Source organism: Anthonomus grandis, chromosome 3 (assembly GCF_022605725.1).
Source record: "Anthonomus grandis grandis chromosome 3, icAntGran1.3, whole genome shotgun sequence".
In the NCBI taxonomy this organism is placed as follows: domain Eukaryota; kingdom Metazoa; phylum Arthropoda; class Insecta; order Coleoptera; family Curculionidae; genus Anthonomus; species Anthonomus grandis.
In genome coordinates, this window is record NC_065548.1 from 2,933,984 (window position 1) to 2,960,889 (window position 26,906).

At 31.5% G+C, this 26,906-nt stretch overlaps 1 protein-coding gene across 20 annotated transcripts in view; it reads right to left on the reverse strand.

The window, feature by feature from the left end:
* Positions 1-26,906, reverse strand: part of LOC126734108 (protein held out wings) — a 162,888-nt gene that overhangs the window by 35,594 nt on the left and 100,388 nt on the right. For 18 of the 20 annotated variants that reach the window (XR_007659974.1, XR_007659972.1, XR_007659976.1 and 15 more), the window contains exons 3-6: positions 15,955-16,071; positions 13,529-13,669; positions 6,267-6,369; positions 3,140-3,365 (exon numbers count right to left, since the gene is read on the reverse strand). Coding sequence is in view for 4 of the 20 variants with exons in the window: in XM_050437633.1 (XP_050293590.1) it covers positions 3,140-3,365; positions 6,267-6,369; positions 13,529-13,669; positions 15,955-16,071 (587 nt within the window). In the remaining 16 variants the exon portion in view is untranslated. The remainder of the gene's footprint in view (positions 1-3,139; positions 3,366-6,266; positions 6,370-13,528; positions 13,670-15,954; positions 16,072-26,906) is intronic. The other 2 variants (XM_050437636.1, XM_050437634.1) reach the window with 2 other exon arrangements.

A 26,906-nucleotide genomic window follows, 5' to 3' on the forward strand; every position in this document is an offset into this window, starting at 1 on the left:
CTGTGGACAAGGATATATTAAATATTTTAGATAGAGAAGTAGATAGAATGGAACAAGCCATCAAGTCCAGCCCCAACTTATTGTTCACATGCGATACTGCATTAAACACATCTATAGAGGTAATAGATTACATGGGGTACATGGTAATAGGGTGATAGATTTTTAGATAGTTATAGGACCGAGGAGTACAAGGTGTTTTGCAATAGGCAGAGAGAAAAATAACGTCCGAAAAGCTCTAAAATATTTGCAGGATTGCTGGCAGATGAATCACCATAAACCATTGAGCTAGGTAAACAATTTTTTTTATTTCTATTTTTGACGTAACTCGAAAAAGTTCTACTTTTAGAACCTATAGATCCCGGAACATCTGAGCTATGTGCATTAGGGTGGAGCGAAAAAATTTTTTTTTGAAACTTAAAATGCCTATATGCGGAAAAGTTGCGTTTTGTTATTACAAATTGGTGTGCAAAATTTCAGATTTCTACGACATCACCTTTGGCTGCCCAAATGAGCTTAAAAATTGGCTTTTTATATTACGCGGGCCTTTTATATAAAGATTTTAAAAAATGTGCCTGCAAGACCAAAGTGCCTGTAGCTGAATGGGATTTTCTGTTAGATCAGCTAACCACTCAAAAAATGGCAATTGGCAATGTTGACGCCAAGGTTAGTAAAATAATCAAAAAAAAATTAGAGCGTAAAACTAAGGAGGAAGTAAGAAAACAACGACATCGCTTGAAAGAAACTGAAACAGATAACCAGTCGGAAGTACCTTCTTCTTCCAGTAAAAATAGTAAAATTATAGAAAATGAATATTCTCAAATAGCGAAAGTTCTATATAAGAAGCTGCCCCTCAACTTCTCAAATGAGACTAAAACTCCAAGTTTAGCGCAAGCTTGCGATAGAACGTCGATAGATCTGCCGCAATTATTGTAAATGCAGCTCTAACAGATGTGGGAATTTTAACCAAAGAAGACCCCTCCAAGATCATTGATTGAAGCAAAATAAGAAGAGAAAGAACAAAAGCGCGTAGTGACCTAAAAAGAAAATATCATTTCCATTATATCATGATATGGTTTATATTTTGACGGACGGAAAGACCAAACAATAATTCAAGTCAAAGGCATGTTCATACATGTTCAAGAAAAACCATAATAGAAGAGCATATTGTACTAGTATCGGAACTAGGATCCACGTATTTAGGTCATGTAACTCCAACTTCTGGTCATTCGACCAATATCAAAAAAAGCACTTTAGAATTCCTAGAGAAAAACATGGATCTTTCTCAACTTCAGGCTATTGGATGTGATGGTACAGTAGTCAATACTGGTGTAAAAAATGGAATATTAAGACAAATTGAAGTTTCTCTTAGACGACCTTTACAATGGTTCGTTTGTTTGTTACATGCAAACGAACTTCCTTTGCGTCATTTACTGCAAAATTTGGACGGCGTTACTATTGGGCCTAAAGGATATAGCGGCGAAATAGGAAAACATTTGGAAAACTGTGAAAAAATGCCTGTTAAAAAGTTTGAAAAAATCGAAGCTACTTTGCCTGCAATTACTCCAAGTGAACTTAGTACCGACCAGCAATACCTTTATGAAATCTGTAGTGCAATTTCAACAGGAAACATTTCTTTGAGTTTGTCGCAGAGAGGACCAGGAAAATTGAATCATTTCAGGTGGTTAACTACAGCCAATCGAATTTTGAGATTATATGTTGGTACCCAAAAACCATCAACAAATCTTAAAATTTTAACGCAATATATTATGAAAGTGTATGCTGTTTCGTGGTTTGAAATAAAATCTAAACCTTCCTGTAGGCATGGCAGCAAACATGTTTTTGGAATTATTTAAAAATCCAGATTCTTACCAGAAGAAATTAGAAATATTATTGATCCTGTCATTCAAAGAAACGGCTACTTCGCTCACCCAGAAAACATGTTGTTAGCTATGCTCTGTGATAGTAGAAAAGCAGTAAGAGAATTAGGTTTAAGAAGACTGCTAAAATGTAGACAACACAAGCCATTAGGACTAAAAGTACGTGAGTTTAAGGTACCCTTATTAAATTTCAAGGCCACAGACTACATTGACCTAATTGATTGGCAGTCGATAACAATTACCGAGCCTCCCCTTACAGTGTCGATTTCCGATAGCAGCCTTATGGAAATGATCTCAGAAGTTCCAAGTGAAATTGACATTTTAATGTCTCCATGCCATTCACAAGCAGTGGAACGCTGCGTCAAATTGGTAACTGAAGCATCAACTGCAGTATGTGGCTTTGATGCACGTGATGGTTATATAAGGTCCAAAATAGCTTCTAGAGCCGCATTGCCAATATTTGAAACAAAAAGTCAATATTATAAGTGGTGAGTTCTGGGTTATTTTCTTTTAAAAAAGTAGTTTCAATAAAATTTTAAAAGGAAATAAGCGAAGAGCTGCATAGAAATTTGGAAAAATTTTGATTTTTTTTTTAAATATTCATGCCTCGTTGGGCAGCCAAAGATAAGGTCACACCAAACCCAGATTTTGAGCAGTAATCAGCGGTTTGAAAAGGCAACTTTTTCAAATATAGGCATCGCCATATCTCACAAAAAAAAACAAATCGGCCATTTTCACTCCACCCTAATGTGCATGATAAGTACGTATTTTCATATCGAGTTTTGCATGATTTTCTCAAGTCAGAGAATACTGTATAGTCTTTGACAGACTTAGTTGTGTGTGAAAATAGGTGCTTTAAACCAATATATTGTATCGTATTTACCAATGCATTCGCGGACCCATGGTCATAGGACATTTTCGACTCAAATTCACCTAAAATGAACACGTAGTGAAATTCTGTTTCTTACCTCGCAAGACATCCTGTATAATTATACTGTCACAGTAATTTAGATTAATTATTATTCTTTATTGATTCCTGTAATGTACCACCAGCGCCATTATTTGCCTACTGTTTTCTAAATTTAATAAACTTAATTGTTATATTACAAAATTTATCTATTTATAAAAGTAGATTGTATATTTTCAATAGTTTTACACCTAAATGGTATTCTAGTTCTATGGATTTAAAAAACTTCGCAAATACGTTTGAATAGTCCGCCTTTTTTCAGTCGATAAAACTCTCTTTATTCTGTCTAACTTACCCATGGGGTGCCGATCCGTTCAATATGCTAGCGGCGGTGGTGGGTACGGACATGCGGGGGCTAAGGATGAGTGGGGCCCCCAAGGGTCCATTAGGGGCCCTAAGGGAAGTGGCGAGTCCCGGCATCCCGGGGGAGAGCAGCCGTTGGGTTTCGACGGCCGCAGCCGCCACTCGCCTCCACTCCTCGTCGGCCGCTGCAAGAGTCGAGAGATCTACGTCAGTGAAGACTGCTCTTAGAAAAAGTGCCACGTGTTAGTGTTTCCAAGTGACCCAAGGAGTGATTAGTAATAGTAGTGCGGTCTATACCAACAGTAGTAGAACCGACTTGAACGGTATATGTCTCCAGGGAGAACAAACTTCAAGCTTAAATATCGGGATAAGTCTCAGGTATCAGTGCCTGTTACCACTCGGTCCGAAAACCCTTTTATAGTTCTCCACGCGCTACTACTTTTGTTATAGACCCAGTATTTAGTAAAAAAACTATACAGTCAGTGGATAAAATGTGAATAAGTTTGTTTTATACTTCAGCCTAAGCAGCACAGCAGACGAAACGCGCGGGACCTCACAATAATCGACCAATTTTTACGCTCGTATAATATAGAGTGTGGCGCACCGAAAACTTTCCACCCCAAATTTCTCCTTAGTTTTCTTTCATTTATAAAAAAAAACTAAGTGGCGCCCTCTTATTTAATAGTTATAATCAAGTTTAGATTCTTTAATAATCAGTCATAAGTGAACCTTCGAACAATCCCAAGCCTCAAATAATTCTGAGCTACCGTCTGCAAACTCTTGGCAAAATAATAACATGGTAAAGTTAACGCCACAACGCAGCATATGTCGTTTGCCAGCAACCTATTTATAGTCCGCGCCCGCTGTTATTTAATCGATATAATGCCTGTATCTCCTGAAATTCCCAAGGAACTTTAATATTTTTTTGTCAGGATATTAACAATTAATAACTAAATCGATTTATAGTGGTTATAGACCTATATAAACTAAAGCTTTTTCGTGAAAATTACTTAAAAAGTCGAAATTTAAAGAAATGAAAAAGGCTCCCAAAGGATTTTAATTAATCTTTTTTCTATAAAAAAAATATCTCAACGCATTTGAGATGGTTGCAAACCTCTGCAAACAAAAGTTTTTTGGTAAAAAATTATTGAATTTTTAGATGTTAAAAAATATAAACGGCTAAGTTTAATCCATATTCTTTGACAGTTATAGCCGCTTATAACATTTAACTTAATAATTTTTAATCAAAAAACTTTCGCTTGTAGAGGTTTTCAACCATTTAAAATCCGTTTAGATATTCATTATAAATTACAGAAAAAAGTTTGATTCAAATCCTTTGGAAGTTAACCTTTTAATTAATTTCCTTAGTTTGTCGCGGTTTATACCCACTACTACTACACTGTAAAGAAAACAATTAAAAAAAAAAATTCTTTCATAATATTAGGTATTAAAAATGCAAAAAAAATGTAAAGAATAAAACGCATGTTAGGTACCGCTCCCATAAGAGCCTATAGAATCTTTGGGGGTGTTACCATAAAAAATGTTTGACTTTCACTTTTTGCGCCGATTAATATTAAATTTTTATAAAATGTTTTTTTTTTTTCATGATTACGGATTTCTTTTTAATGACATCTTCAGGATTATTTAAAACGGCGAAAAATATATACTAGGAACTGTTTTTTAAAGAAAATTAGGCGGTTGCACCGTAAATTTTTTTTTTATGAATAAAAAGTAATTTTTTTATGAATGTATATATTATGATATAAAGAAATACAAACTTATTAGCAGGTAGCGGTCCACAGACCGCTTTATCATTTTTCAGCAATTAATTCAACTGAATATCTTTAGGATTTCGATTTTTTCCCAGTCTATCAACCATTTCAAAAAACATTTTAATAATTTAAAGTTACAATCATTTTGATAGTCTGCAAAAATAGGATTATAACGTGGATCTTTAAATCTATTCCTTTAAATGTAGATCTACAGTTTATCACTTTCCACCAATTTAATATACATATATTTTCAAAATAGTGTACGGTATCATCTATTAATGTAATATTATTATTAGTACGTATAAATTTATATTTTTATCATCAAAAAATTTTACGCAATATCTAATTTGCCTTTCCGTGGATGTAGAATATTATTTTCTATGTTTCTGCTATAGTCGCATTGATTTAACCAATTCTTATGGATACGTTTCAAAATATGAACACTGTCAAATAGTAAAAAAAAAAATATGTTCCGATTCATATGGATTTGTTATACATACTTTCATTTGCTTCCTGAACACTTCCGCACATTTTTCTATTTCCAGCATTGTTAACACAAATTATGGATATAATTTTTTATCCTGTGCTTGTTAACAAGTAAACAAATAAATAGTAAGCTTCTAAAACCTTAAAACATATTGAATGTACTTCAAATGGTCCTTCAATTTTAGTACCTTTGCTTTGACGTAAATGTCATCCAACAGCAGATTTATATAGATATTTTTTTCTTGATCATGTAAGCATTTTAATTTTTCCTTTAAACAATTAGCAAATTTTTGAGATAGACTTTAAAGATATTCAGGATTTGGAATAGTAAGTACATTAGAGCATCTTATCGATTTATTTACTAAAAGATTTAATTGCTCCTCTAAGATTGCGCCTTTAATTAACTTAACGTATAATTGTGAAGATCTTCTTCTTGCTACTGAATAAGTTCCTTACAATAAATTAAACGTTGTCCCGCTAATTCTAAATGATCTATTAAACTGTAAAGTATTTACATGTTTTCCATCAATATCAAAAGTCAATATGTTTTTCTAATTGAATCCAATTACTACATTTTTTGTCAATTTCCAAAATATTATTAGTTCGTTTCAATTTTGTGCAAAGAATTGGTCGGTTATCGTGACGTAGTTAGAAACATAGCTACATATGTATGCTGACCTGTATTTCTGTGCGGCCTAGCTTCACTCTAGTCCTGTTTGCGCGATATTTAAGAAAAGTGTAACAACAAATCATGAAAATTGACTACTGACTATTATGGACAGGAGTTCTGGTAAGGTAAATCAAACAACTTGGTTAGATCACACACAAATAACATAAATTGAGGTTAAGATTGAAAATTACCTGTTGCCGATGCGGCCTTCGAGCTGGAATCCCTGTAGGTGCCGTTTATGATGGCCAGTTCCATTAGCTGTCGCTTTTTCAGTTCGTCTTCGCCCTCTGCTTGCTAAAACACATTTTACAATTTATTTAACAATCGGACTGTTTTAAGAGAGTCTTAAGGCAAATATTTATTGTTATTTACCGGGAGGCATAGCGGGTTCCTTAAGGCTGCACAAACGTAGTTAAAAAAAAAATTTATTATATATAACATGGTTGTACTATGTACTAAAAATAGGTGTTTTACCTGTTGTAGTTGGTATATACGTCTGATAAGCGTCGAGCAAATATTGATAGTCAATATTTGGTTTCATGTAGGAACAAAAGGGTACACAGTAAGCAAGTACCACTTAAGATTAAATTTTTTGTTAGTTTATTAAAAGATTGAATGCATTTGAATACTTTAAGCCCAAAAAAGGGTGAAGAAATTTACTTGGTTTCCGAAGACTGGACATCGAATAATGAAGTGCATTGAACATGAATATTTAATGTTTGGTCGGTGCTTCCATATCGAAGAAATATATGGAAGGGAAGAAGAGGAATCGAAAGAAAGAAAATGTCATTAATGTGTAACATCAGACAATGGACAGGGTGGTGCACTGTCATTATCATAGTCATTTAATGCTTTGACATTCTGCCATTGAACTCGACAATTTCAATTGATTCATTTGGAAAGTCAATTGTGTGAGTTCTCAAATTGATCTTGAATATTGAATGATAATGGATTATTATTTCAATTTCAATCAGATTTACCGGGGTGCCGAATTCAATTGCAGAATGTCAAGTAAATGACTTGGACTTGAAAAGGGCCGATTTGATATAGATTTTGTTTAATAACGCATAAAACATCATTTAAGATACAATACAAGATAATTTATTTTCTGAGCATATTGTTTTGAATAAATCTTGATACTGTCAAAGGCTTGCTTTTTTTTTCAGACCCATGTAATGATTTTTGTTTTATTTTAATGCTGATCAATTTCTATACGAAAAAGGTCCCTCGTAGACATTTTAGAGTTATTGAGTAATTTCTCCTTAGAAAAACTCTTGATAGTGTCAAACGCTTTACAAAAATCTCAATATTGTAACGACTTTATTTTTGTTGTAAATTTCCTTGTAAACACACCCAATATGCAGCGATTGAATGATTTCTCCATAGGTTGAAAAAATGTTGATAGTGTTGAAAGCCTCATATCGACCTAAAGGTACGGAGATGGAAAACGTTATCGCAAATATTCATTAGTCGATATGCATTAAAAGAAGGAGAAAAAAAGATATAATGATGATATTTGAATCGCGTGAGCTTTAAATTAAATTTAATTTTAAAAAGGTACGTTGCCTAGACCTAAACGAAGGAGAAGAAAAACACGAAGAAGAAGAAAAACTATAGGACAAGGTGGTCTGAATTAATTCAGCTGGTTAGAAAAACCACTGCGATTTGAAGGATTGAGGTTTTGATAGATCCGTGTATAACTTTAGGCATGACTTTTTGACGTTTTTTTTCCACTATAAATTCTTCTCAAGATCTCAAAAAATATGAAAAGTACGACGTCTTAAATGGTCTCATTGGATTCAGAGGACCCGAGAATATGGAAAATCTGATCCCGAGAATATGGTTAGGTCTTGTCCCATAAATCACAAAAATTCCCATATAAATTTCGGAACTAAAGGGCTTAAAGTTTTGAATTTGAAGGTTAATTTCTGACGATTTTTTTCCACCTTAAATTCGTCTCGAAATGCCCAAAATCTCAGAAACTATGAGAGGTACGACCTCTTGGATGGTCCTATTGGATTCATTGAGTTAAGTTGATGGAAAACTTGTTCGAATTTTGAGGATTGAGGCTTTAGTTTACTCTAAATCATCTTCTAAAGTCGATGAATTTGAATGTTTTGGGAAATTTGTCATTAGCATCTATATTTCACCCCCTAGAAATTACAATAATATTGAGATCTGAGTAAGCTTTATCGAGAAAATGTCTGTAATTTTTGATGATTTTTTGCATCCTAAATCCACCTTAGGATCTCAAGAACTAAGAGAAGTACGATCTTTTGGATGATCTCATTGGTTTCAAAAGATGAAAAAATACCAAAAATCCGTTGGAACTTTAAGGAATGACGCTTTAGTTCTCCAACAATCATCTTCCAACGTTGAGAAATTTAACGAAACGTCATTGTGCCACAATAGTTTATCAAGATCTTTATTATCTTTAATTATTGAGTGTCACTCCAAATAAGCAATTCGTTATTCAATGGCATTAGACTAATATTCCGCCTCTGAACCTCGTTGTGCAATAATTCGAGGCAATGAGGACTGCGTACAGGCTATACGTCCTCGGCGAACTACGTGCTGGCGAGACCGGTCACGCAAAAATTTGGTCACGGGCCATACAGGAATGTCCTTCTCCTTCTGATGGGCAGTGGCTGCATGGCTCTAGTGACTGTGGACTGCGAGGGATTCGTGACGCACATTGCAGGCATAGAGGAGTCGCCGCATTCCAACAGACCTGCATTGATAAATAGGGGGACCATCTGGTACACAGATGGCTCCAGAATGAATAATAGAGCTGGATCAGGGCTTTGTGGTGGGATCCCACATACCAGTAGGGCATATTCGCTGGGGGAGCACGCCACTGTCTTCCAGGCCGAAGTATTCGCTGTATTAAAATGCGGACAGAAAATCCTAAGCTGCGGACACCGCAATACAGTCGTATCAATATGCTCGAACAGCAGTTAATCAAGATATCTTTAATTAATGAGTGCCACTTTAAATATAAGCAATTTATTTCTCAGTGTCATTAGACTGTTGTTTTCAACTGTAAGTCAAAATCTATTACAGGCACTTGAGAGCAGTTTTCAGTTATGGAAAGAATAAACCTTGAAGATGAATTTGAGATGCGACACGTCCTTATGAGACTAGATTTTATCAAGATATCTTTAATTAATGAGTGTCACTCCAAAAAAGCAATTTGTTTTTCAGTGGGATTAGATTGATGGTTTTAACTGTAAGTCAAAATTTATTACAGGCACTTGAGAGCAGTTTTCAGTTATGAAAAGAATAAACCTTGAAGATGAATTTGAGATACGAAACGTCCTTATGAGACAAGATTTTATCAAGATATCTTTAATTATTGAGTGTCACTCCTAATAAGCAATTTATTTTTCAACGGCATTAGACTGATATGTTTAACTGTAAGTCAAAATCTATTATAGGCACTTGAGAGCTGTTTTCAGTTATGAAAAGAATAAACCCTGAAGATGAATTTGAGATACGAAACGTCATTGTGAGACAATACTTGATCAAGATATCTTTAATTATTGAGTGTCACTCCTAATAAGCAATTTGTTTTTCAATGGCATTAGACTGATATGTTCAATTGTAAGTCAAAATCTATTACAGGCACTTAGGAGCAGTTTTCAGTTATGAAAAGAATAAACCCTGAAGATGAATTTGAGATACGAAACGTCATTGTGAGACAATACTTGATCAAGATATCTTTAATTATTGAGTGTCACTCCAAATAAGCAATTTGTTTTTCAGTGGGACTAGGTTGATGGTTTTAACTGTAGGTCAAAATCTATTGCAGGCACTTGAGAGCAGTTTTCAGTTATGAAAAGAATAAACCTTGAAGATGAATTTGAGATGCGAAACGTCATTGTGAGATAATAGATTATTAAGATATATTTAATTATTGAGTGCCACTCTAAATAAGCAATTTGTTTTTCAATGGCATTAGACTGATATTTTCAACTGTAAGTTAAAATCTATTATAGGCACTTGAGAGCAGTTTTCTCTTATGAAAAGAATAAACCTTGAAGATAAATTTGAGATGCGAAACGTCCTTATGAGACAAGATTTTATCAAGATATCTTTAATTATTGAGTGTCACTCCTAATAAGCAATTTGTTTTTCAATGGCATTAGACTGATATGTTCAATTGTAAGTCAAAATCTATTATAGGCACTTGAGAGCAGTTTTCAGTTATGAAAAGAATAAACCCTGAAGATGAATTTGAGATACGAAACGTCATTGTGAGACAATACTTGATCAAGATATCTTTAATTATTGAGTGTCACTCCTAATAAGCAATTTGTTTTTCAATGGCATTAGACTGATATGTTCAATTGTAAGTCAAAATCTATTACAGGCACTTGAGAGCAGTTTTCAGTTATGAAAAGAATAAACCTTGAAGATGAATTTGAGATACGAAACGTCCTTATGAGACAAGATTTTATCAAGATATCTTTAATTATTGAGTGTCACTCCTAATAAGTAATTTGTTTTTCAATGGCATTAGACTGATATGTTCAATTGTAAGTCAAAATCTATTACAGGCACTTGAGAGCAGTTTTCAGTTATGAAAAGAATAAACCTTGAAGATGAATTTGAGATACGAAACGTCCTTATGAGACAAGATTTTATCAAGATATCTTTAATTATTAAGTGTCACTCCTAATAAGCAATTTGTTTTTCAATGGCATTAGACTGATATGTTCAATTGTAAGTCAAAATCTATTATAGGCACTTGAGAGCAGTTTTCAGTTATGAAAAGAATAAACCCTGAAGATGAATTTGAGATACGAAACGTCATTGTGAGACAATACTTGATCAAGATATCTTTAATTATTGAGTGTCACTCCTAATAAGCAATTTGTTTTTCAATGGCATTAGACTGATATGTTCAATTGTAAGTCAAAATTTATTACAGGCACTTGAGAGCAGTTTTCAGTTATGAAAAGAATAAACCTTGAAGATGAATTTGAGATACGAAACGTCATTGTGAGACAATACTTGATCAAGATATCTTTAATTATTGAGTGTCACTCCTAATAAGCAATTTGTTTTTCAATGGCATTAGACTGATATGTTCAATTGTAAGTCAAAATCTATTACAGGCACTTGAGAGCAGTTTTCAGTAATGAAAAGAATAAACCCTGAAGATGAATTTGAAATACGAAACGTAATTGTGAGACAATAAAATTTTAACATATCTTTAATTATTGAGTGCCACTCTAAATAAGCAATTCATTTTTCAATGGCATTAGACTGATATTTTCAACTGTAAGTCAAAATCTATTATAGGCACTTGAAAGCAGTTTTCACTTATGGAAAGAATAAACCTTGAAGATGAATTTGAAATACGAAACGTCATTGTGAGACAATAGTTGATCAAGCTATCCTTAATTATTGAGTGTCACTCCAAATAAGCAATTTGTTTTTCAGTGGGACTAGGTTGATGGTTTTAACTGTAGGTCAAAATCTATTGCAGGCACTTGAGAGCAGTTTTCAGTTATGAAAAGAATCAACCTTGAAGATGAATTTGAGATGCGAAACGTCATTGTGAGATAATAGATTATTAAGATATATTTAATTATTGAGTGCCACTCTAAATAAGCAATTTGTTTTTCAATGGCATTAGACTGATATTTTCAACTGTAAGTTAAAATCTATTATAGGCACTTGAGAGCAGTTTTCTCTTATGAAAAGAATAAACCTTGAAGATGAATTTGAGATGCGAAACGTCCTTATGAGACAAGATTTTATCAAGATATCTTTAATTATTGAGTGTCACTCCAAAAAAGCAATTCGTTTTTCAGTGGGATTAGGTTGATGGTTTTAACTGTAAGTAAAAATCTATTACAGGCACTTGAGAGCAGTTTTCAGTTATGGAAAGAATAAACCTTGAAGATAAATTTGAGATGCGAAACGTCATTGTGAGACAATAGTTAATCAAGATATCTTTAATTAATGAGTGCCACTTCAAATATAAGCAATTTATTTCTCAGTGTCATTAGACTGATATGTTCAACTGTAAGTCAAAATCTATTACAGGCATTTGAGAGCAGTATTTAGTTATGAGAGAATAAATCTTGAAGATGAATTTGAGATGCGAAACGTTAATGAGAGACAATATTTTATCAACATATCTGTAATTATTAAGCGCTTACTGATAATTAATTTAATCACTACATACTGCGAGAAGGCTTTTGATAAAACTGACCATGAACTGCGGGTTGCTAAATTTGGTTTTTCATTGAAAATTTATAAGATCACATCTCAATAAGAGAATTTAACAAGATGGGCAAAGAATTATACACACAGTACACAGTAATGTTAACATTAATCAATATTGACCCAAAAAACTCTGTACAAGTGTCTAATTGTTGCAGATAACTTTAAGTAAACATGTGTCTTATTTGAAAGATTGTGACGAGTTACAGTGTGATTTAGAGTCTATAACTGACTCTGGTTTAATATCAATAGAGTGCAATTTTACAATTTTGATATAACACAAAGCTTGTTGGCCTTTTATCTAGGCCTTGATATTTTATATTATTAAGTACTCTAAAGGAAATGAATTAAATTGATCTAGACGTAGACCTAAAAGGCTCTATACAATTACACTTCACCACTATCTGATCTGATCTGCAGTCATGTCTTTGATAGAATCAATAAAGACTTCATAATAATTATTAGATATTGTACTGTTATCGAGAACCTTGGATAGATCATAGAACACTCCTTGCAGCGTAAAGTCCAGATTGATAATTTTCTTCCAGACAGTTAGAATTCATTCAATTTTTTCATTTCTTTAACTTTTTGAGAGGAACATCTTATTCTTATGCTCCTAATACAGTTCTTAAGGAGACATTCTCATTTTTGTATTCTTACAAGTCGAGGCAGTAGCCAAGTAAAATTACAAGACTTGAAAAATTTGAAAATTTGGCATTTTTGGCGATTTTTTTGCTTCCGTAATTCACATTGAAATCTCGAGAAGTACGAGATGTACCTTTTGGAGGATCTCATTGGAGTCAGCGAACCGAGAATATGGAAAATCCGTTGGAAGTTTAAAGATTGACTCTTTAGCTTTCTCACAATTATCTTCCAAAATTGTAATATAAAAAGATCTTTATTTTTTTAGCACTTTTCAGCATGGAAACTTTTCACCAAAAGATTTTGTTGAAATTCCGACTGACCTTTTTTCAGCCTAAAAATGCCCAAAATCTCAGAGACTATGTAGAGATCCGACCTTTCGGATAGTCTCACCGAATTCAGAGAGAGAAAAATATGAAAGCCTTAACAAAACCATGAAGATTCAATGTGACTACTATCGTCCATAAAGCCACCCTTTCATAATTCCATATGTTAAAGTATAAATGAACTTATGAAAGGGTGGTGAATTAATGAATACAATTAAAAAAATATATTTAATTAAAATACAACTTACTGGTACAAGTAATTTTCTGACTTCCTCGACCGCCCTGTGTAGTTTCAATTGCGCCCTATTCTCCGTATCTTCAACCGTTAATAAGACGTGAAGTTCATCGGACAAATGTTCCCAGTTCGGTTTGCCCCTGTTCTGATCCTCCTGAAATAATATACTCTTAGCTTAAATTGCGTGGAATTTTAAAGGAATTAAATTTCTGTTTTTTGTTTTTGAAACTATTCGGTTTGGAAAAGGGCCAAAAATCTATTTTCTCTTAAAAAAAAAAAAAGGAAAATAAACTTTTGTAGTACCTACTAAGCCTAATTTACCCGCTAAGAGATATTTCAATGTTTTTATTCCGTTTAGATTATTTTTACTTGGATCTGGCCTATAATAGTCGAAGATTGATGACCGAATGTCGGGCTAATTGGGTAAGAAAGGGGGGGATTTTCTCGTTTTATTTTTATGAATTCAGGTAGACACGCACGATTTTCTATTTTTGATTAGTTGAAATTGAAAAGCGGTTTTTGGGACTCCCTGTACGCGATGGCCTTTAGATACGCCTCGGGATGTACGATTTTTACTAATTTTTTTAAGAACACTTGCTGAACAGTTTCTGGGAGGTACCTAAAGAAGAAATCAGAAATTATTTATATAAATGCCTGAGTGATAAAGAAAGGCCTCAAGTGTCTGAAAATCAAAAACAAACTAGATAAAAGAAAATACGTTTTTGAAGGGGTCGAACTTAAGCTGCCTGGAAGCAAAAGAAAATAATATTTAATTATCAGTAAAAAGGCCTTTAAGTGCCTGACCAAATGCCTAGATATCTAGGAAAAATTATCAACTGGCTTAAAAAAAAACAAAGTTTAAAGAAAGATATATTATAAGTTAAGGAAGCTACTGACAAAATTGGAACACACTAAAAAAAATAAATTTCTATGGACAAAATGCCCATATCTCTTTATTTATAAAAGCTACCGATTTCAAAATTAAAACACACCTTCTTCTAATAAAGACCATTGAACATCTATTTTAGCATTTTTTTAAAAATAGAATTTAATAGTAAAATATGCCTTGAAAGTTAATTTTAAAAAATGACTAAGGACAAAATGCCAATATCTCTTAATCTAAGAAAGTTACTAACTTCAAAATTGGAATACACGTTCTTCTAATAAAGACCATTAAAGACCTATTTTAGCATTTTTTTTTATAAAGAATTTAATGGAAAAATATGCCTTGAAAGTTGAAAAAATGTATTAAAAAATAAATAAATTTCAAAGGACAAAACGCCAATATCTCTTAATCTAAGAAAGCTACTGACTTCAAAATTGGAATACACGTTCTTCTAATAAAGACCATTAAACACATATTTTAGCATTTTTTTTTAAAAAGAATTTAATGGAAAAATATGCCTTGAAAGTTGAAAAAATTTATTAAAAAAAAAATAAATTTCGAAGGACAAAACGCCAATATCTCTTAATCTAAGAAAGTTACTGACTTCAAAATTGGAATACACGTTCTTCTAATAAAGACCATTAAACACCTATTTTATCATTTAAAAAAAAAAGAATTTAATGAAAAAATTCGCCTTGAGAGTTGAAAAAATTTATTAAAAAAAAAATAATTTCTAAGAGCAAAACGCCAATATCTCTTAATCTAAGAAAGTTACTGACCTCAAAATTGGAATACACGTTCTTCTAATAAAGAGGATTGAACACCTGTTTTAGCATTTTTTTTTAAAAAGAATTTAATGAAAAAATATGCATAGAAAGTTGAAAAAATGTATAAAAAAAAAATAAATTTCGAAGGACAAAACGCCAATATCTCTTAATCCAAGAAAGTTACTGACTTCAAAATTGGAATACACGTTCTTCTAATAAAGGCCATTGAACACCTATTTTAAAATTTTTTTTTTAAATAATTTAATGGAAAAATTAGCCTTGTCAGGAAACAATTTAAGAAAGGCATAAACTGCCTCAAAAAAAAAAATGAAATTTAAAAAACGAAAATGGTAAATTCGATAAATTGAAAGACACAAAGATTACGGTCCTAAAAAAGCTTCTTTTTTTTCCAAAAAAATCATTGGGAAATAGAAAAATATCTTCCAAGCAGCTGAATTTCAATAATAAAAATTATTTTAATAGATTGAAGGATACAACGAACGATTTTATTTAGTCTAAAGAAGCACAGATTTTGGTCCTTAATTCAACTTTCCGGAAGAAGCTTTTTTGTGCAAAAATAGGTAGAAAATAGAAAACTATAACATCTGAAGAACATTCTGCAAAAAAGCAAAAAACGCCTATAAAAAAATGAATAACTAACTAGGCACCCGGTATACTAAATTACAAAACAATAGAATCGAATGTCCCGAATTCGAAACGCAACAAATTACTTAAAATTAAGGACACTTAAGGATGGATAATAATATACAATACACACACACACACCTTCTTTTTGTCCCTCATGCTGCCCTTCCCTCGCACCATGATTTTACAGCCGGTTTCTTGTTCTAATTGCTTGGCGGTCATGCCTCTGGGCCCGAGGATCCTTCCCACGAAATTGAACTGTAAGAAATTGGAATTAATTATGAACAATGACGTCACAATATTAATTATGGTGATGCGTAATGTTTTAGTTTCGTTCTGTGCGCATGCATACGTTCTGCGCGAACCCTGCATTCGCCACGTCAACGTTAGCGAATATAGTCGCCACTTTTCTACTACTTTTATCATGTCAGATCTACATTGTGGCAACCATAATTTTTATTGTAGTAGTAGTAGTAGTAGTTGCGTCAATTTGGCATTATAAGTAAAGTAATCGAGAAAGTTAGGGATTTTTAAAAAACTCATTTTTCACGAAGGTCACAAAGCAAGGCAACGTTACCGTCATGACTGTTATTTTAAAGGTTTTAACTACTTTTAATGAAATGAATTTTAACGACTAACTACTTCTAATCATCGCGTCTTTTTCTTAATAGTGTCTGGATCGTCTGGAAATTGTGTTTTCCAGGTTTAATTAGTCCAATTATACCAGAAAAGTATCACTTTAATCCCATCCTTTTCTAATTCATAGACTGAGATACGGATATATAAATGAGAATTCAACTTTTTTCTCCATTTTCTATATCATCGCTTCATTTTCTTAATAGTGTCTGGATCGTCTGGAAATTGTGTTTTCCAGGTTTAATTAGTCCAATTATACCAGAAAAGTATCACTTTATTCCCATCCTTTTCTAATTCATAGACTGAGATACGGATATATAAATGAGAATTCAACTTTTCTCTCTATTTTCTATATCATCGCTTCATTTTCTTAATAGTGTCTGGATCATCTGGAAATTGTGTTTTTCGGGTTTAATTGGTCCAATTGTACCAGAAAAATATCACTTTATTCCCATCCTTTTTTAATTCATAGACTGAGATATGAATATATAAATGTGAATTCAACTTTTTTCTCTATTTTCTATATCATCGTTTCATTTTATCAATAGTGTCTGGATCGTCTGGAAATTGTGTTTTTCGGGTTTAATTAGTCCAATTATACCAGAAAAATATCATTTTATGCCCATCCTTTTCTAATTCATAGACTGAGATACGGATATATAAATGAGAATTCAACTTTTCTCTCTATTTTCTATATCATCGCTTCATTTTCTTAATAGTGTCTGGATCATCTGGAAATTGTGTTTTTCGGGTTTAATTGGTCCAATTATACCAGAAAAATATCACTTTATTCCCATCCTTTTCTATTTCATAGACTGAGATACGGATATATAAATGAGAATTCAACTTTTCTCTCTATTTTCTATATCATCGCTTCATTTTCTTAATAGTGTCTGGATCATCTGGAAATTGTGTTTTTCGGGTTTAATTGGTCCAATTATACCAGAAAAATATCACTTTATTCCCATCCTTTTTTAATTCATAGACTGAGATACGGATATATAAATGAGAATTCAACTTTTCTCTCTATTTTCTATATCATCGCTTCATTTTCTTAATAGTGTCTGGATCATCTGGAAATTGTGTTTTTCGGGTTTAATTGGTCCAATTATACCAGAAAAATATCACTTTATTCCCATCCTTTTCTATTTCATAGACTGAGATACGGATATATAAATGAGAACTCAACTTTTCTCTCTATTTTCTATATCATCGCTTTATTTTCTTAATAGTGTCTGGATCATCTGGAAATTGTGTTTTTCGGGTTTAATTGGTCCAATTGTACCAGAAAAATATAACTTTATTCCCATCCTTTTCTAATTCATAGACTGAGATATGGATATATAAATGAGAATTCAACTTTTCTCTCTATTTTCTATATCATCGCTTCATTTTCTTAATAGTGTCTGGATCATCTGGAAATTATGTTTTTCGGGTTTAATTGGTCCAATTGTACCAGAAAAATATCACTTTATTCCCATCCTTTTTTAATTCATAGACTGAGATACGGATATATAAATGAGAATTCAACTTTTCTCTCTATTTTCTATATCATCGATTCATTTTCTTAATAGTGTCTGGATCATCTGGAAATTGTGTTTTTCGGGTTTAATTGGTCCAATTATTCCAGAAAAATATCACTTTATTCCCATCCTTTTTTATTTCATAGACTGAGATACGGATATATAAATGAGAATTCAACTTTTCTCTCTATTTTCTATATCATCGATTCATTTTCTTAATAGTGTCTGGATCATCTGGAAATTGTGTTTTTCGGGTTTAATTGGTCCAATTATAACAGAAAAATATAACTTTATTCCCATCCTTTTCTAATTCATAGAATGAGATACGGATATATAAATGAGAATTCAACTTTTCTCTCTATTTTCTATATCATCGTTTCATTTTATCAATAGTGTCTGGATCATCTGGAAATTGTGTTTTTCGGGTTTAATTGGTCCAATTATAACAGAAAAATATCACTTTATTCCCATCCTTTTCTAATTCATAGACTGAGATACGGATATATAAATGAGAATTCAACTTTTCTCTCTATTTTCTATATCATCGATTCATTTTCTTAATAGTGTCTGGATCATCTGGAAATTGTGTTTTTCGGGTTTAATTGGTCCAATTATTCCAGAAAAATATCACTTTATTCCCATCCTTTTTTATTTCATAGACTGAGATACGGATATATAAATGAGAATTCAACTTTTCTCTCTATTTTCTATATCATCGATTCATTTTCTTAATAGTGTCTGGATCATCTGGAAATTGTGTTTTTCGGGTTTAATTGGTCCAATTATAACAGAAAAATATAACTTTATTCCCATCCTTTTTTATTTCATAGACTGAGATACGGATATATAAATGAGAATTCAACTTTTCTCTCTATTTTCTATATCATCGATTCATTTTCTTAATAGTGTCTGGATCATCTGGAAATTGTGTTTTTCGGGTTTAATTGGTCCAATTATAACAGAAAAATATAACTTTATTCCCATCCTTTTCTAATTCATAGAATGAGATACGGATATATAAATGAGAATTCAACTTTTCTCTCTATTTTCTATATCATCGATTCATTTTCTTAATAGTGTCTGGATCATCTGGAAATTGTGTTTTTCGGGTTTAATTGGTCCAATTATTCCAGAAAAATATCACTTTATTCCCATCCTTTTCTAATTCATAGAATGAGATACGGATATATAAATGAGAATTCAACTTTTCTCTCTATTTTCTATATCATCGTTTCATTTTATCAATAGTGTCTGGATCATCTGGAAATTGTGTTTTTCGGGTTTAATTAGTCCAATTATACCAGAAAAGTATCACTTTATTCCCATCCTTTTCTAATTCATAGACTGAGATACGGATATATAAATGAGAATTCAACTTTTCTCTCTATTTTCTATATCATCGATTCATTTTCTTAATAGTGTCTGGATCATCTGGAAATTGTGTTTTTCGGGTTTAATTGGTCCAATTATTCCAGAAAAATATCACTTTATTCCCATCCTTTTTTATTTCATAGACTGAGATACGGATATATAAATGAGAATTCAACTTTTCTCTCTATTTTCTATATCATCGATTCATTTTCTTAATAGTGTCTGGATCATCTGGAAATTGTGTTTTTCGGGTTTAATTGGTCCAATTATTCCAGAAAAATATAACTTTATTCCCATCCTTTTCTAATTCATAGACTGAGATATGGATATATAAATGAGAATTCAACTTTTCTCTCTATTTTCTATATCATCGCTTCATTTTCTTAATAGTGTCTGGATCATCTGGAAATTATGTTTTTCGGGTTTAATTGGTCCAATTGTACCAGAAAAATATCACTTTATTCCCATCCTTTTTTAATTCATAGACTGAGATACGGATATATAAATGAGAATTCAACTTTTCTCTCTATTTTCTATATCATCGATTCATTTTCTTAATAGTGTCTGGATCATCTGGAAATTGTGTTTTTCGGGTTTAATTGGTCCAATTATTCCAGAAAAATATCACTTTATTCCCATCCTTTTTTATTTCATAGACTGAGATACGGATATATAAATGAGAATTCAACTTTTCTCTCTATTTTCTATATCATCGATTCATTTTCTTAATAGTGTCTGGATCATCTGGAAATTGTGTTTTTCGGGTTTAATTGGTCCAATTATAACAGAAAAATATAACTTTATTCCCATCCTTTTCTAATTCATAGAATGAGATACGGATATATAAATGAGAATTCAACTTTTCTCTCTATTTTCTATATCATCGTTTCATTTTATCAATAGTGTCTGGATCATCTGGAAATTGTGTTTTTCGGGTTTAATTGGTCCAATTATAACAGAAAAATATCACTTTATTCCCATCCTTTTCTAATTCATAGACTGAGATACGGATATATAAATGAGAATTCAACTTTTCTCTCTATTTTCTATATCATCGATTCATTTTCTTAATAGTGTCTGGATCATCTGGAAATTGTGTTTTTCGGGTTTAATTGGTCCAATTATTCCAGAAAAATATCACTTTATTCCCATCCTTTTTTATTTCATAGACTGAGATACGGATATATAAATGAGAATTCAACTTTTCTCTCTATTTTCTATATCATCGATTCATTTTCTTAATAGTGTCTGGATCATCTGGAAATTGTGTTTTTCGGGTTTAATTGGTCCAATTATAACAGAAAAATATAACTTTATTCCCATCCTTTTTTATTTCATAGACTGAGATACGGATATATAAATGAGAATTCAACTTTTCTCTCTATTTTCTATATCATCGATTCATTTTCTTAATAGTGTCTGGATCATCTGGAAATTGTGTTTTTCGGGTTTAATTGGTCCAATTATAACAGAAAAATATAACTTTATTCCCATCCTTTTTTATTTCATAGACTGAGATACGGATATATAAATGAGAATTCAACTTTTCTCTCTATTTTCTATATCATCGTTTCATTTTATCAATAGTGTCTGGATCATCTGGAAATTGTGTTTTTCGGGTTTAATTAGTCCAATTATACCAGAAAAGTATCACTTTATTCCCATCCTTTTCTAATTCATAGACTGAGATACGGATATATAAATGAGAATTCAACTTTTCTCTCTATTTTCTATATCATCGATTCATTTTCTTAAATAGTGTCTGGATCATCTGGAAATTGTGTTTTTCGGGTTTAATTGGTCCAATTATAACAGAAAAATATAACTTTATTCCCATCCTTTTCTAATTCATAGAATGAGATACGGATATATAAATGAGAATTCAACTTTTCTCTCTATTTTCTATATCATCGTTTCATTTTATCAATAGTGTCTGGATCATCTGGAAATTGTGTTTTTCGGGTTTAATTAGTCCAATTATACCAGAAAAGTATCACTTTATTCCCATCCTTTTCTAATTCATAGACTGAGATACGGATATATAAATGAGAATTCAACTTTTCTCTCTATTTTCTATATCATCGATTCATTTTCTTAAATAGTGTCTGGATCATCTGGAAACTGTGTTTTTCGGGTTTAATTAGTCCAATTATACCAGAAAAGTATCACTTTATTCCCATCCTTTTCTAATTCATAGACTGAGATACGGATATATAAATGAGAATTCAACTTTTCTCTCTATTTTCTATATCATCGATTCATTTTCTTAATAGTGTCTGGATCATCTGGAAATTGTGTTTTTCGGGTTTAATTGGTCCAATTATAACAGAAAAATATAACTTTATTCCCATCCTTTTCTAATTCATAGAATGAGATACGGATATATAAATGAGAATTCAACTTTTCTCTCTATTTTCTATATCATCGTTTCATTTTATCAATAGTGTCTGGATCATCTGGAAATTGTGTTTTTCGGGTTTAATTAGTCCAATTATACCAGAAAAGTATCACTTTATTCCCATCCTTTTCTAATTCATAGACTGAGATACGGATATATAAATGAGAATTCAACTTTTCTCTCTATTTTCTATATCATCGATTCATTTTCTTAATAGTGTCTGGATCATCTGGAAATTGTGTTTTTCGGGTTTAATTGGTCCAATTATACCAGAAAAATATCACTTTATTCCCATCCTTTTTTAATTCATAGACTGAGATACGGATATATAAATGAGAATTCAACTTTTCTCTCTATTTTCTATATCATCGCTTCATTTTCTTAATAGTGTCTGGATCATCTGGAAATTGTGTTTTTCGGGTTTAATTGGTCCAATTATACCAGAAAAATATCACTTTATTCCCATCCTTTTTTAATTCATAGACTGAGATACGGATATATAAATGAGAATTCAACTTTTCTCTCTATTTTCTATATCATCGCTTCATTTTCTTAATAGTGTCTGGATCATCTGGAAATTGTGTTTTTCGGGTTTAATTGGTCCAATTATACCAGAAAAATATCACTTTATTCCCATCCTTTTCTATTTCATAGACTGAGATACGGATATATAAATGAGAACTCAACTTTTCTCTCTATTTTCTATATCATCGCTTTATTTTCTTAATAGTGTCTGGATCATCTGGAAATTGTGTTTTTCGGGTTTAATTGGTCCAATTGTACCAGAAAAATATAACTTTATTCCCATCCTTTTCTAATTCATAGACTGAGATATGGATATATAAATGAGAATTCAACTTTTCTCTCTATTTTCTATATCATCGCTTCATTTTCTTAATAGTTTTTGGATCATCTGGAAATTATGTTTTTCGGGTTTAATTGGTCCAATTGTACCAGAAAAATATCACTTTATTCCCATCCTTTTTTAATTCATAGACTGAGATACGGATATATAAATGAGAATTCAACTTTTCTCTCTATTTTCTATATCATCGATTCATTTTCTTAATAGTGTCTGGATCATCTGGAAATTGTGTTTTTCGGGTTTAATTGGTCCAATTATTCCAGAAAAATATCACTTTATTCCCATCCTTTTTTATTTCATAGACTGAGATACGGATATATAAATGAGAATTCAACTTTTCTCTCTATTTTCTATATCATCGATTCATTTTCTTAATAGTGTCTGGATCATCTGGAAATTGTGTTTTTCGGGTTTAATTGGTCCAATTATAACAGAAAAATATAACTTTATTCCCATCCTTTTCTAATTCATAGAATGAGATACGGATATATAAATGAGAATTCAACTTTTCTCTCTATTTTCTATATCATCGTTTCATTTTATCAATAGTGTCTGGATCATCTGGAAATTGTGTTTTTCGGGTTTAATTAGTCCAATTATACCAGAAAAGTATCACTTTATTCCCATCCTTTTCTAATTCATAGACTGAGATACGGATATATAAATGAGAATTCAACTTTTCTCTCTATTTTCTATATCATCGATTCATTTTCTTAATAGTGTCTGGATCATCTGGAAATTGTGTTTTTCGGGTTTAATTGGTCCAATTATTCCAGAAAAATATCACTTTATTCCCATCCTTTTTTATTTCATAGACTGAGATACGGATATATAAATGAGAATTCAACTTTTCTCTCTATTTTCTATATCATCGATTCATTTTCTTAATAGTGTCTGGATCATCTGGAAATTGTGTTTTTCGGGTTTAATTGGTCCAATTATAACAGAAAAATATAACTTTATTCCCATCCTTTTTTATTTCATAGACTGAGATACGGATATATAAATGAGAATTCAACTTTTCTCTCTATTTTCTATATCATCGTTTCATTTTATCAATAGTGTCTGGATCATCTGGAAATTGTGTTTTTCGGGTTTAATTAGTCCAATTATACCAGAAAAGTATCACTTTATTCCCATCCTTTTCTAATTCATAGACTGAGATACGGATATATAAATGAGAATTCAACTTTTCTCTCTATTTTCTATATCATCGATTCATTTTCTTAAATAGTGTCTGGATCATCTGGAAATTGTGTTTTTCGGGTTTAATTGGTCCAATTATAACAGAAAAATATAACTTTATTCCCATCCTTTTCTAATTCATAGAATGAGATACGGATATATAAATGAGAATTCAACTTTTCTCTCTATTTTCTATATCATCGTTTCATTTTATCAATAGTGTCTGGATCATCTGGAAATTGTGTTTTTCGGGTTTAATTAGTCCAATTATACCAGAAAAGTATCACTTTATTCCCATCCTTTTCTAATTCATAGACTGAGATACGGATATATAAATGAGAATTCAACTTTTCTCTCTATTTTCTATATCATCGATTCATTTTCTTAATAGTGTCTGGATCATCTGGAAATTGTGTTTTTCGGGTTTAATTAGTCCAATTATACCAGAAAAGTATCACTTTATTCCCATCCTTTTCTAATTCATAGACTGAGATACGGATATATAAATGAGAATTCAACTTTTCTCTCTATTTTCTATATCATCGATTCATTTTCTTAAATAGTGTCTGGATCATCTGGAAATTGTGTTTTTCGGGTTTAATTAGTCCAATTATACCAGAAAAGTATCACTTTATTCCCATCCTTTTCTAATTCATAGACTGAGATACGGATATATAAATGAGAATTCAACTTTTCTCTCTATTTTCTATATCATCGATTCATTTTCTTAATAGTGTCTGGATCATCTGGAAATTGTGTTTTTCGGGTTTAATTGGTCCAATTATTCCAGAAAAATATCACTTTATTCCCATCCTTTTTTATTTCATAGACTGAGATACGGATATATAAATGAGAATTCAACTTTTCTCTCTATTTTCTATATCATCGTTTCATTTTATCAATAGTGTCTGGATCATCTGGAAATTGTGTTTTTCGGGTTTAATTAGTCCAATTATACCAGAAAAGTATCACTTTATTCCATCCTTTTCTAATTCATAGACTGAGATACGGATATATAAATGAGAATTCAACTTTTCTCTCTATTTTCTATATCATCGATTCATTTTCTTAATAGTGTCTGGATCATCTGGAAATTGTGTTTTTCGGGTTTAATTGGTCCAATTATAACAGAAAAATATAACTTTATTCCCATCCTTTTCTAATTCATAGAATGAGATACGGATATATAAATGAGAATTCAACTTTTCTCTCTATTTTCTATATCATCGTTTCATTTTATCAATAGTGTCTGGATCATCTGGAAATTGTGTTTTTCGGGTTTAATTAGTCCAATTATACCAGAAAAGTATCACTTTATTCCCATCCTTTTCTAATTCATAGACTGAGATACGGATATATAAATGAGAATTCAACTTTTCTCTCTATTTTCTATATCATCGTTTCATTTTATCAATAGTGTCTGGATCATCTGGAAATTGTGTTTTTCGGGTTTAATTAGTCCAATTATACCAGAAAAGTATCACTTTATTCCCATCCTTTTCTAATTCATAGACTGAGATACGGATATATAAATGAGAATTCAACTTTTCTCTCTATTTTCTATATCATCGATTCATTTTCTTAATAGTGTCTGGATCATCTGGAAATTGTGTTTTTCGGGTTTAATTGGTCCAATTATTCCAGAAAAATATCACTTTATTCCCATCCTTTTTTAATTCATAGACTGAGATACGGATATATAAATGAGAATTCAACTTTTCTCTCTATTTTCTATATCATCGCTTCATTTTCTTAATAGTGTCTGGATCATCTGGAAATTATGTTTTTCGGGTTTAATTGGTCCAATTGTACCAGAAAAATATCACTTTATTCCCATCCTTTTTTAATTCATAGACTGAGATACGGATATATAAATGAGAATTCAACTTTTCTCTCTATTTTCTATATCATCGTTTCATTTTATCAATAGTGTCTGGATCATCTGGAAATTGTGTTTTTCGGGTTTAATTAGTCCAATTATACCAGAAAAGTATCACTTTATTCCCATCCTTTTCTAATTCATAGACTGAGATACGGATATATAAATGAGAATTCAACTTTTCTCTCTATTTTCTATATCATCGATTCATTTTCTTAATAGTGTCTGGATCATCTGGAAATTGTGTTTTTCGGGTTTAATTGGTCCAATTATTCCAGAAAAATATCACTTTATTCCCATCCTTTTTTATTTCATAGACTGAGATACGGATATATAAATGAGAATTCAACTTTTCTCTCTATTTTCTATATCATCGATTCATTTTCTTAATAGTGTCTGGATCATCTGGAAATTGTGTTTTTCGGGTTTAATTGGTCCAATTATAACAGAAAAATATAACTTTATTCCCATCCTTTTTTATTTCATAGACTGAGATACGGATATTATAAATGAGAATTCAACTTTTCTCTCTATTTTCTATATCATCGATTCATTTTCTTAATAGTGTCTGGATCATCTGGAAATTGTGTTTTTCGGGTTTAATTGGTCCAATTATAACAGAAAAATATAACTTTATTCCCATCCTTTTTTATTTCATAGACTGAGATACGGATATATAAATGAGAATTCAACTTTTCTCTCTATTTTCTATATCATCGTTTCATTTTATCAATAGTGTCTGGATCATCTGGAAATTGTGTTTTTCGGGGTTTAATTAGTCCAATTATACCAGAAAAGTATCACTTTATTCCCATCCTTTTCTAATTCATAGACTGAGATACGGATATATAAATGAGAATTCAACTTTTCTCTCTATTTTCTATATCATCGATTCATTTTCTTAAATAGTGTCTGGATCATCTGGAAATTGTGTTTTTCGGGTTTAATTGGTCCAATTATAACAGAAAAATATAACTTTATTCCCATCCTTTTCTAATTCATAGAATGAGATACGGATATATAAATGAGAATTCAACTTTTCTCTCTATTTTCTATATCATCGTTTCATTTTATCAATAGTGTCTGGATCATCTGGAAATTGTGTTTTTCGGGTTTAATTAGTCCAATTATACCAGAAAAGTATCACTTTATTCCCATCCTTTTCTAATTCATAGACTGAGATACGGATATATAAATGAGAATTCAACTTTTCTCTCTATACTCTCACGAGATGTG